Here is a 12,052-nt window from a genome sequence, read left to right on the forward strand (position 1 = left end):
TTCCATTGTTTTTCATTATGTCTAAATATTAATGAATCAATTCAGACGAGCAGTTTGAGGTTTTCTGCATGCCTTTATTGAACATTACACTGCATTTGGTCCGTTTTGCAACATGATTCAATTAAAATCACAGCACTATACATTCATGCACGCTGGAGACCTTTTACCACATAAGGCTGCATCCAGATTTATTTAATAATCCATGAAGCACTTTATCCAGTAGCTTTTCTCTCCGTGACAACAAAAGCAGACTTTTATTATGTTGTTAGCAGGAGCTCTGAGAGGAGCTGAGTAAATCTATTCTGACATCACACAACAGCAATTCGACTAGGAGCAATTGCAATTCAGATATCTTAAATTATAGTTGTGACTAGTCGAAACTGAATTAGAGATATCTCTAATTACATTTGCGGATGTATGACGTGTTATTGAAGATATCTCTAATGTAATTAGAGATATCTCTAATTCAATTTCGACTAGTCATAAAGTATTTAGAGATATCTCTAATTCGATTAGACATATCTGCAATTATAATTGCAGATATCTCTAATTGTCATTGTGACTAGTCAAATTACAATTGTGACTATCCGAATTACAATTGTGACTATCCGAATTATATTTATGGATAGTCAAAAAAATGTTTTAAATGTTAAAACGGCTTGCCATAATTCGACTAGTCAAAATACAATTAGAGGTATCTCTAATTCTGAATTTTTAAAGATATCCGAAATACATTTGAAGATATCTGCAATTCATTTATGACTAGTCGAATTGTAATTAGAGATATCTCTAATTCAATTTCGACTAGTCAAATTATATTTAAAGATATCTTCAATTGGAATTACGACTAGTCAAAACTCATTTGAAGATATCTGCAATTCAATTACGGATATCTCAATCAGATTTGTGACTAGGAAGAACTTTTTTGGAGATATCTGCATTAAGCTTTGTGACTAGGCGAAATTGCATTGCAGATATCTTCAATTAACAATTTGACTAGTCAAAACACATTTAGAGATATCTCTAATGTGCATGCAAATACGCCTTTGTTGAGCCCCTCCTTAAACATTCTATTTAACCAATCCTAGCTTGGAAACTGTTGTCAAAAAATCCTATAGGATTCCAATAGGAAAATTGTATAGGATTCTAATAGGAATTTCTATCGTATTTTGGAACCATTCCTATAGGATTCCGATAGGAATAGTCCTATAGGACAAGACATAAATATCCTGTAGGAACCGTTCCTATAGGATTCCGATAGGAATAGTCCTATAGGACAAGACATAAATATCCTGTAGGATCAATCATGTTGGATTTGAATGGGATCCAATTGGGTGCCTGTTTATGTCTATATGGGAATTTATTATTATTATTACTAACAAATAGTACTTCCAGTTTGCTTAAACTCACCCTGATGTAGAAATTGTTCATTGTATGTTGTGCAACCTGCAGTAACATTTTAAACAACATGGGAGGTGACTTGTGCAGCACACAGCATTAGTGCAAACAATTTCTAAGGCACTGAAAATGGATTGATTAAATAAAAGACAAATCAACAAATCCATAGTGTTCTGTTGTTTTATTTGTATTTATTTCTTTCATCCCTTCATAACTTGAATTACTTTATTATTGAATTTTCACTATTAGTTTATTTTTATTTATTTTCTTTTAATATTCACTACATTATATTTATTGCAGGCTTTAACAAAAAGACAAAACAATTATATACATATATGTATATAAACATCTAAAAACCATCCTGAACCAATCGATGCCTCACACACAATTGCTGTGGCGCCTTTTTGATAGCTTGAATTCATCTGCACATTTCTCGGAGATGGCCTTCTTAATTACACTTGGTTCTGTGCTGAATTTAGTTTTGATGTAGCCTGTAAGATAAAGAAACGCAACTTAAGTTTACATACCATAATAATTATTTAGGAATGGTATTGCACATCGATATGGAGGAAGAGAAATGACTTAAGTATAAATAAATAAATAAATAAATGTAGAAATACATAAATGAATAAATAAATTAACAAATAAATATACAAATACATAAATAAAATATATAAATAATTAAATGCTGAAATAAATAAAGAAATACATTAGCGAATGAATGAATAAATAAATAAATAAATAAAATGCAGATATGCATAAATGAATACATTTTGTCAAAAGTGTCATTTTTAATTGTACTATTTTTGTACCATTTGTGTTATACTACATTTATGTATTTCTACATTTATTCATTTTTACATTTATTTATTTCTGTGTCCATATGTTAATAAGGTAGGCAGTCCTAACCTAACGGAGGATGCAAGTCCGGTGTTCCGGTGAATTAATTTCCCCTGTCTCCCCCTCACAGCGCATGCGCAACTTCAGTAAAAAAGTAGAAATAGCAGAAAAATTCTTGTACGGGGTAGGTTTAGGTGTAGGGTTGGTGTTATGACGCCGCTGTGACAACGTCTTTACATCCATTTTGACCGCTCCCAGCACCCATACCGTACATGCGCAATTAACGCACAAGACAAAGACACGGCTGACTTGACCACAGTATTTCGAGCGCATGTGAAGCTGGCCTGCTGCATCTTGAAGGCCAGCAAACACAGCTGGATCGAGGTCTATATCCAAATTAGCACTGAGCTGATAACTAATTCATCGACTACATATTCCAAACGAAACAGAAGGTAGTCACTTGGTGCATGATCTATATCAGATGCTATTAAACGCAAATCATTAGCAATGGTAGTATCCACAATAGTATAGCCATAAAGATAATGATCCTGTTTAACCAATCCTGCATTGAGAGAGGTTAGGACCGCCTACCTTATTAACATACAGACACAGAAATAAATAATAATAGAAATGCAGAAATAAATGTTGCAACGAGTGGGGCGGAGCCGAGAGCCGTGGGAGCGGAGCAAGGCCGGTGGAGTTGAATGGTAATGAGCAACACCTGCGCGCCACTCACCGATCTCGTGTTCCACTGTCATTCCTCCATTTATCCTTACGGAGCTCCTCCGTGGGACTCGAAACCGGTGAGTGGTGCAGGTGTTGCTCATTACCATTCAACTCCACCGGCCTCGCTTCGCTCCCACGGCTCTCGGCCCCGCCCCACTCGTTACAAACGTAAAAATATGTAGAAATACATAAATGTAGAAATAAGTGTAGTATAAAACAATTGGTACAAACAGCACAATTAAAAATGACACTTTTGACAAAATCATTTATTATCAAAATTAATTTTTGCATATATGCATTTATTTATTTCTTCATTTATGTATTTATTTATTTCAGTATTTAATTATTCATTCATTCATTTCCTCATTTATGTATTTCTATACTTATTTCTTCATTTATGTATTTCTACATTTATTTATTTATTTCTGCATTTATGTATTTATACTTAAGTAATTTCTTGTCTTCCATACATCTATATTCACAATAGAACTCCCAAAGGCTGTGCCTGTAAAACTATCTTCTTGTTTACACTCAAGTACATCTAATCTATATTTAGCAAAGAATTGTTATGTATCATTAGAATCCATGTGCAAGTAGTGTATGATGTAGTCAGTCATGCATTTAGCCACTATATCTTTAACTAACTTTTTCTTTAAATGGATACTCCACCCCAAAATGAAAATGTTGTCATTAATCACTTACCCCCATGTTGTTCCAAACCAGTAAAAGCTTTGTTTGTCCTCGGAACACAATTTAAGGTATTTTAGATGAAAACCGGAGGCTTGTAAGACTGTCCCATTGACTGCCCAGTAAATAACATTGTCAAGGTCCAGAAAAACATCGTCAGAATACTCCATCTGCCATTAATGGATCAATCTGAATGTTATGAAGCGACAAGAATACTTTTTATATGCAAAGAAAATAAAAATAAGGACTTTATTCAATAATTCGTCTCTTTGTGTCAATGTAGAGCCATTTTGGAGAATATCCGCTGGACGCAAACTAAGTACGCTCTTCTGCCAGCCACGATTCGTTTTCTACTTGTATTTACGCTTTGATTTGAACAAAAACAGCACTTTCTTGTGGCCCGTCTGACACAGAACAGCATATGTAGTGCGTTCAGTGGATATTCTCCAAAATGGCGCTATGGTGATTGCGGAGAGACACAGAGGAGACAAATTATTGAATAAAGTCATTATTTTTATTTTCTTTGCATAAAAAAAGTATTCTTGTCGCTTCATAACATTCAGATTGAACCACTGATGGCAGATAGAGTATTCTGATGTTCTTTTTCATACTTTACGGGATTACTGACAGTGTAATTTACTGGGCAGTCAATGGGACAGTCACAAGCCTCCCGGTTTTCATCTAAAATATCTTAAATTGTGTTCCAAGGACGAACAAAGCTTTTACGGGTTTGGAACGACATGGGGGTAAGGGATTAATGACAAAATTTTCATTTTGGGGTGGAGTATCGATTTAAGTGACTGAACCAATAAGCAACAGAAAAAAAGAAGTTTGCTCTAACCCCCGCCGCCCCTCCCCGCCGCCCCTCCCCAAAAAAACTCTAATTTCCTTAGTATAATTATACAAATATATGAGTATCTTCTTGTTTCAAATATCTTAAAATATGGCAGTACTGTCGAAACTTAACTTTTAGAAAAATAAATTACTCACTAATGATGTCAGAAACTTTAAGACTGTCCAGTTGAAGCTTTGCTGCCTTATTCTTGAAAGCATTTGAACTTTTTCCTGTGTAACAGTGCGTTGAAATGGTTTCTCTTCCAAACACTGCAATTAATAGGTCTTTTGTGGCTTTTTTTGGCTCTGTCCATTTTATATGGGCAAACTGGTCTGCTGTGATCGATGTGTTGGGGCCGATTTTCACCTGAAAACAGTGAAAAACAATAACAGATAAATAACAGATTTAAAAGGTGCACTCAGTAATGTCTTGTTTCCCTAGAGAAAAATATACTAAACTGTATATGAAATACATTTCACGCTAAGTATACTACAAAATCATTTACATTTAAGTCTAAAGCCAAAGTCTGCTTTGTCAATTTTTCCACATGTACAGCACATACAGAGAATTGAATTACATTACTCTCAGACTTGGTGCTTACAGATAACACTAAAAAGAAAATAGAAAATACAAATAAATACTAATACAATTTTATTATTTAAAATTTAAATATGATATAAAAATAAAAAATATACAATATACAAATAAGGGCACTGTCACGGTTTATAGTAAACTTGAAGATGAACACGATGATGATGAAGGGAAAGTAGTATTTTTAATATAGCACTCAGTCCATAGAATCACCGCACTGCAGTTAAAGAGCTTTCTTCTATTACACCAGCTGATGTAATACGGGTCCTTGAGTGATTTTAAAGATACCAAAGATGACATTCTTTTCTTGAAAAGTTGAAGCAAGGTATACAGAAGAACGTTCATGGTCATTACCAAATGCCACTTCCTTTCAAAGTAAGACCCAATTTGCCAAACAACAAACGATATGCCATAGTTAGTTGATATCATCTCAAAAGAAAAATGGCAAAAGAGGAATCGTACAAGAAACGTGACAGTGATTTCATGAGTGAGACCTTTCAGAGAGGAGATGCTGAGGAAGTGCACAATGACGGCAAATAAGGAGAAACATGGTACTTACCTCATCATGGTGTTTTTCATCCAAATAAGGCAGAAAAACTGCATGTAGACTTCGACTGTTTTGCAAGGTATGAAGGTTTCTCTTTAAATGATCATTTACTTCAAGGTCCTGACCTGATAAATAGTCTGCACGGCATATTAATTCGATTTCGTCAACATCCCATCGCACTTATGTGTGACATTACCCTTCAAATTGCGCAAATTAAAATTGCGAACTGAAAATACGAAAAGTTAAAATCGAAAGGTTTTTACGCTCACATGAGGTGGTTTTTCAGGCAATTCAAAAAAGGAATATTTCACAAAACTGCAATGGAAACGTTTTTTTTGCATTACAGGTCACATGACGTATGTAAAAACGTATGTCATACAATCATTCTTCACTGTACTATAACCTCCAAGAAACACTTCATATGTGGTCGCTCTCGAATATAAGGGGCTTTCCCTGCCATTAATGCTTAGACAATTTACACTGCACACGTCTGCGGTGCAGTGTGGCTCTGATACGGCTATTGAAGCTGACTGCGGCCATTCTAGTCAATGCTTGTGTTTATTCCAGCCACACCACGCATGTTTCTGAAGTGGCTCTCCGTGCCGCTGTAAAGATACACGCTTGCGCCTCCTTTGAATAAAATATATCCAAAATCCGTCAAATCTCACCGATGTAGACCAAGCCATCAAGGTCGCAAATGAGGCACGAAAACTCTGTGCTATAGGTGGCTTACGGCTGCACAAATTTGTGTCTAGCAACAAAGTTGTGTTGGATAGTATTCCTTCTTCAGAAAAGACCTCTGATGTAAAAAGTCTTGATCTTGCATTTGATTAATTGCCTCTAGAAAGAACTCTTGGTATGCAATGGGAAAGAGAATCCGACTGCTTCAAGTTCAAAGTTCATCTGAAAGATCAACCTGCCTCTCGTCGTGGCATATTATCCACTGTTGCTTCTGTCTATGATCCCTTGGGACTTATAGCACCTGTGCTCTTGAGTGGAAAGAGAATATTGCAAGAAGTGTGCAAGTGTGGCAGTGGATGGGACGATCCTAAGATGGACGGAGTATATTCCAACAGATGAAAATCCCACTGACCATGCATCAAGGGGTCTGACCGTAAAGGAGCTTCTTTCCTCAAACTGGTTTGCTGGTCCAAAATTTCTGTAGAAGGAGATGCCTGTACTAACAGAACCTGTTCCTGAGCAATTATTAGGAGATCCAGAAGTGAAAGCCTTTTGTACTTTGAACACAGATTGTACGGAAAATTTTAACTTGGTTGACCATCTCTCAAAGGCAAAGGCAATCAGAGCTGTGGCACATCTTTTAAGGAGAGTCAACAAGGACAAATATAGTCATCTCAGTACTGTACTAGAGAGACAAAAAGCAGAACTTCACATAATCAAATGTCTGCAGAAAAGTTTCTATAAAGATGAGTTAAAAGAAATAAAGGGTGGAAGAAATGTCTCGTCATGCAGTGCATTGTATCCTCTTGACCCTTTCTTAGATGAAGATGGTGTGATTAGGGTGGGAGGAAGACTTAGTCGTTCAAGTTATCCAGACTCTGTGAAGCATCCTATAATTGTTCCAAAGAATCATCAGATCACACAAATGATTGTTGCTCACTTTCACGACAAAGTTATGTACCAAGGAAAAGGCTTCGCTATAAATGAGATAAGATTGAATGGTTTTTGGATCCCAGGAATCAATAGAATTGTAACATCCTATATTAGAAGTGGTGTCATTTGCAGAAAGCACAGAAGACCTGTTGAGGAACAGAAAATGGCCGATCTTCCCTCAGAGAGAGTGAATCCATCACCTCCGTTTATGTATACCGGCATGGATTGTTTTGGCCCGTTTTTCGTTAAGTCAGGATGAAGTATGCACAAAAGATACGGCCTTCTGTTGACTTGCCTTTGCTCAATGAAATGCTTAATGATATGACAAATTCCTTCATAAACGCTCTGCGCTGTTTTATCGCCATAAGAGGCACTGATAACTAAGATCTGATCAAGGGAGTAATTTTGTGCGAGCAAAAAATGAAAGTTGCACTTAAGGAAATGGATACAGAAAAAGTAAAAGCCTTCCTGTCGGAAAAAACACTGCAAGTTCGTCATGAATGCACCTCACTGGCTTTATTTTACTCATAAATTGAAAAACCCCATAGGAAAATCTTGAAGGAAGGCTAATTAATCTTCCGGGTTCCGACGTCATAGTTCCCCCACTCTATTGTCCTCATTTGTAAGTCGATTTGGATAAAAGCGTCTGCTAAATGACTAAAATGTAAATGTAAATAATGTATTATAAATATGGGCTTCACAGAAAGTGTTACCAACATTTCTTATGCCCACCACAGTCTCTCAAAATCCTGTTGGAAACACTATCACAATATAAATTTTTGACGCAATCATGCAGTCCTAGTGAATTTTGAATGTTACTTAAAAAAAGATACCTTTTTGCCGTCATTAACCCTAGTCTCCTTTTCATGAGGAGGCAGTAGAGAGGAACTTGGGGCAGCTACCACTGAGGAAAACTCTGAGGCAAGTAAATTTGAAGAAGGTCCAGGGGGAGTCAACAATGAGCCTGATGCAGTTGTTAATGGAGTGCATCCTAAAATAAAATAACTTTTTTATAGCATTTGAAGCAATCATTTACTCTAATTAAAAACATCAGACAGGTTACCATTTTTTAGAATTGTTAGAATTTCCACCAGGGCACTCTTGATTTCTTTCAGTTCTTTGAGTATTTCCTGATTAGATTCACTTGTCATTCCTTGTCGATGCTGTAGTCTCCCTATTTGATTCCTAGAATTGTAAAACAATTTTTAATACAGTTTTATGTAGTCATTAAATGGATCATTCACTCAAAAATGAAATTTAAAAAGAAAAATAAATAAATTTAGCATTACATCACTTCATTTACATGTGTGGAGCGTCTCAAACGCCATCTCTGCATGTTGTTATGAGTTTGGGTTTATTATAACGTTCATCTGGGAACGCAATGTGCGCCATTTCATCAGATTTGTAAGGTAAATCATTTATAAATCTACACAAACACAGGAGAATACATCGCGATTTCAAAGTAAAAGCTCAAACCTTCGCTCTGAGTTTACACATTTTGATGTCCACATATTCATTTAATTACAGTGGCTATAGCATTTTCTGTCCTAAAGAAATGGTCAAATATTAAAGATTAAGTGGACATTTAAATTAAATGGTTCTTTTTCTTGCTTTTGATACTTTATTTGAACTAATTATTGCATTATTGCTATTATATATGTATTTTAAGTCATTTTAAAAGCTATTGTTCACTTAAATCTATTTTTATTACCACAAAAAAATTATTATAATTATAGGGCCCTATGAAATCCGTTTTATTTTCAAATTCAGTTTTTTTTTTTTTTTTTCATTTTCAATTTTCTATACTCTCTTTTAATAATCAAAAGCATCTCCAATTAATTGATTTTATATTTAATTTTTTTTTTTATTATTATTATTATTATTTTATATAGTTTTTTTTTTTCAGAAATACTGCACATTTACATTTTTCACCTGAATAAATTCTGGTAAATAATATTTCTGGTAAATACTCCTTTAAAAAGTGTTTAATGATTATAATTATATTATTAGTAGACTGGAACACGTGGATATGTTGTCATTCGTACACTATAATACTGAACTTTGATTTCAGTGATTTGGACTATGAGATGAACACTTGCTTCTTGCGCTCTGTTGCACTTTACTTTTGCTTTAAAAAAGGATTTCATAGAATTTTGGATTTCATTTGGTTTAATAAAATATTCTTAAGTAAAATTGTTGATTTTTTTTTTTGTGGGAAATTAATTGTTTAGATTAATCGATAAATTAGTCGATAGATTAATCGAAATTAAAATAGTCGTTAGTGGCAGCCCTATTTCAAAACCAGATTACTTCACAATACTTTGTTGCACAGACTAGCACATAGCATCATTGGAAACGGCTAGTCCTGATGCTATTTTTAGGCACCACATATTTAAATGTTCCTTGTTCTTGATATACCGGTATTTGAATCCTTGTCCTGTGTTGTGTAGTTTTCAAGTCTAAACATCTCCCAAAGATCTCGTTTACCTTGCTCATGGTAAAATTATTATTTTGTTTGAAAATATCGTTGGCCACGAATAAGTAAAACAAATTGATAAGACACTAAGTTCGACTACGACGCTGGACGTCTAAGTTGATAAGGTGTAAATTATTTGAATCAGATCGATTTAATCAAATCAATATTGAATCTTAATAATCAATTCCCCAAAAGGATAAATAAGAGCTAAAATTAATAAAATAAGAGTTAATTCTTACAGCAAAATAGTGTTAAAACAAAAATTGACACTAATCTTTCTAAAAATCAGAACCCTGTCATATGCAACAGAAATTGCAGTTTGAATTGAACAACGCGATGGTCGCGCCAGTGAAACTGCGCACAAAATTTACTCACACCGGTAGAAAAAATGGTCGCATTTGGTCACAGTCTGGAGCCCTGCAATAACAACAGCATCATATGTATGTCACTTTATATAAACAGTCTTACTTTTTCTTGCTGATACTGCTGTAGAAAGGATCTGGCTCTTATCCTGTTGATGTTTTTTGCAGCAACTTGTTTATTGACAGACTGTTGATAAAAGAGAATGATATAATTACAAATATAATCTTCAAATTAGCTGCAAGTGGCAATCACCAGAATACAAGCACCAATAAGAGCTATTTGATGATTTAGGTGACACCTTAACACTGTAACACTGTAGTCATGCCCCTTTTCAGAGTTGCTAATAGCTCTTTAACAGCGATGATATAGAAATATACAGAGCTATATCTGCAGCAAAATGTGTGTACATGTATGTCCTTGTGTGTGTGAGTGTGTGTAAGAATGCTTATTGATTATTCCTATGATAGTTTAACCGTTTCATTTCTATGTGTGTGTGTGTGTGTGTGTGTGTGTGTGTGTATGTCTGTGAGCCTATTGTCCATTTTCAATGTGTTTAACTGTCAGCCATACATCCAGGTTGACCTAGAAATATAGTTCAAACATTTAAACTAACATTGTGATATGCCTGAACTGTTTATATCTATAGATTTTATTTTAGGCAAGTCGTGATGATTTGAGAAGGCTAAATTGATAAACGTTTATCCCTGTATTTCAGTGATAATATGAATGATTGTAAGACAGAAATAATACTTTGTGGTTGAAAAGACTGTTTGTGAAGCTGTTTCTTACCTAAACATGATAACTGCTCTCTCTGTGTCAGCGGCAAAACAGATTTTAAATGTTCCAGTATGATTTTTTCAAAGGTGTAATAAACACGGGTGAATCACTGTCATTTAGAAATGAGATCGCGTGGGTGTTTGAATCGAGATCGCGATCTTTTAACGATTAATTGTGCAGCTCTAGCACACAGTGGTAGCAGGAATATTAGTCCGCTGTCACTTTAAGAGCCGCACGGATCCAGTTTACTGTTACACGTGTATTTTCATTCTCAACTCTTTACGTTCATTTATTACATAACCGACGAGGGTTTACGTGAATAATCACTAAGCTCTGCATTAATAAATATTTCAAACTTTTTCAAACTTTGTGGTCTGGCTTTTACCACCACAAACAGCAACATCATAACTTACCTCATACTCCTCACTGGTCTCCGATTCAGACAGTATTCTGCGGTACTTCTGGCGGTGCCCTCTCCCTAATTCTCCATTCTCTCCAGGTCTGGTTTCATTGATGGACTGATTTTTTTCTAAAGAGTGAAGCTGTTTCAGCATTGCAGATCTACTTCCTGAAATAAATAATTATCACTTAATACATCAATTGTATCACAGTAATGCACAGACATGTTCAAAAAGCATACTTACCAATGTTTAAAATTTTTGCTGGGCTGGATTCTTCTTTGTATGAAACATCACATATGCCCCCAATTTCACAGCAGCCATTTATAATTTTACTTGTTGGAAGCACATCCCATGCTGGGGGATCTTCAATCCACTGTATAAGCAGAACCTCATTTTCTATAAAGGATTTTAAAATGATTATTAATTATTTTGCATGATTAATATTCTGACAATGAGATGATATTGGCAAGACAAAGAACGTTTATCCTAATATTGTGAGATTTGACGTTTAATAAACAAAGGCATGAATGTTTTATAGGTGTTTTAATCTGGATTAAGGTTTTGCTCGAACCGGACCTCATAGCTCGCACCAGCCGGTGGATCTTGCCGTGCTTGCTGCGCGCCTACGGGTTTCATAAGACAGCTGCTTGCTTTCTCTCTCTCCCGAAAAATATCATAAAAGGCAAAGAACACAAGTATCTCGTTAATAGCCGTAAGCCTCGGTTTACAGTGAATTTAGAACCGCCAAGGTGCTTTTCCCTCCAAACGACGTTCAAAATTGTTACTAAGCAACCAGC

General features: G+C 35.2%; 1 protein-coding gene across 1 annotated transcript; it reads right to left on the reverse strand.

Annotated features, from left to right (window-relative positions):
- Nucleotides 1-1,574: 1,574 nt before the first annotated feature.
- Nucleotides 1,575-11,665, reverse strand: LOC131550707 (protein insensitive-like). The gene is made up of 5 exons (XM_058793059.1): nucleotides 11,499-11,665; nucleotides 11,268-11,422; nucleotides 10,183-10,263; nucleotides 4,642-4,852; nucleotides 1,575-1,889 (listed from the first exon to the last, which is right to left on the reverse strand). Exons 2-5 carry the CDS (start codon nucleotides 11,406-11,408, stop codon nucleotides 1,777-1,779), a joined length of 546 nt encoding a protein of 181 aa, XP_058649042.1. The 5' UTR covers nucleotides 11,409-11,422; nucleotides 11,499-11,665; the 3' UTR covers nucleotides 1,575-1,776.
- Between the last annotated feature and the right edge of the window lie 387 nt (nucleotides 11,666-12,052).

This window comes from Onychostoma macrolepis, chromosome 12 (assembly GCF_012432095.1).
Source record: "Onychostoma macrolepis isolate SWU-2019 chromosome 12, ASM1243209v1, whole genome shotgun sequence".
NCBI classification, from domain to species: domain Eukaryota; kingdom Metazoa; phylum Chordata; class Actinopteri; order Cypriniformes; family Cyprinidae; genus Onychostoma; species Onychostoma macrolepis.

Bases quoted from the DNA above. Each gene is read 5' to 3' on its own strand.
- LOC131550707 (XM_058793059.1), bottom strand. From the start codon at position 11,408: ATGCTGAAACAGCTTCACTCTTTAGAAAAAAATCAGTCCATCAATGAA. The intron at 10,264-11,267 runs GTAAGTTATGAT...TTTTATCAACAG, and splicing joins AGACCAGTGAGGAGTATGAG to TCTGTCAATAAACAAGTTGC. The intron at 1,890-4,641 runs GTGAGTAATTTA...TTTATCTTACAG, and splicing joins TAAAGTTTCTGACATCATTA to GCTACATCAAAACTAAATTC.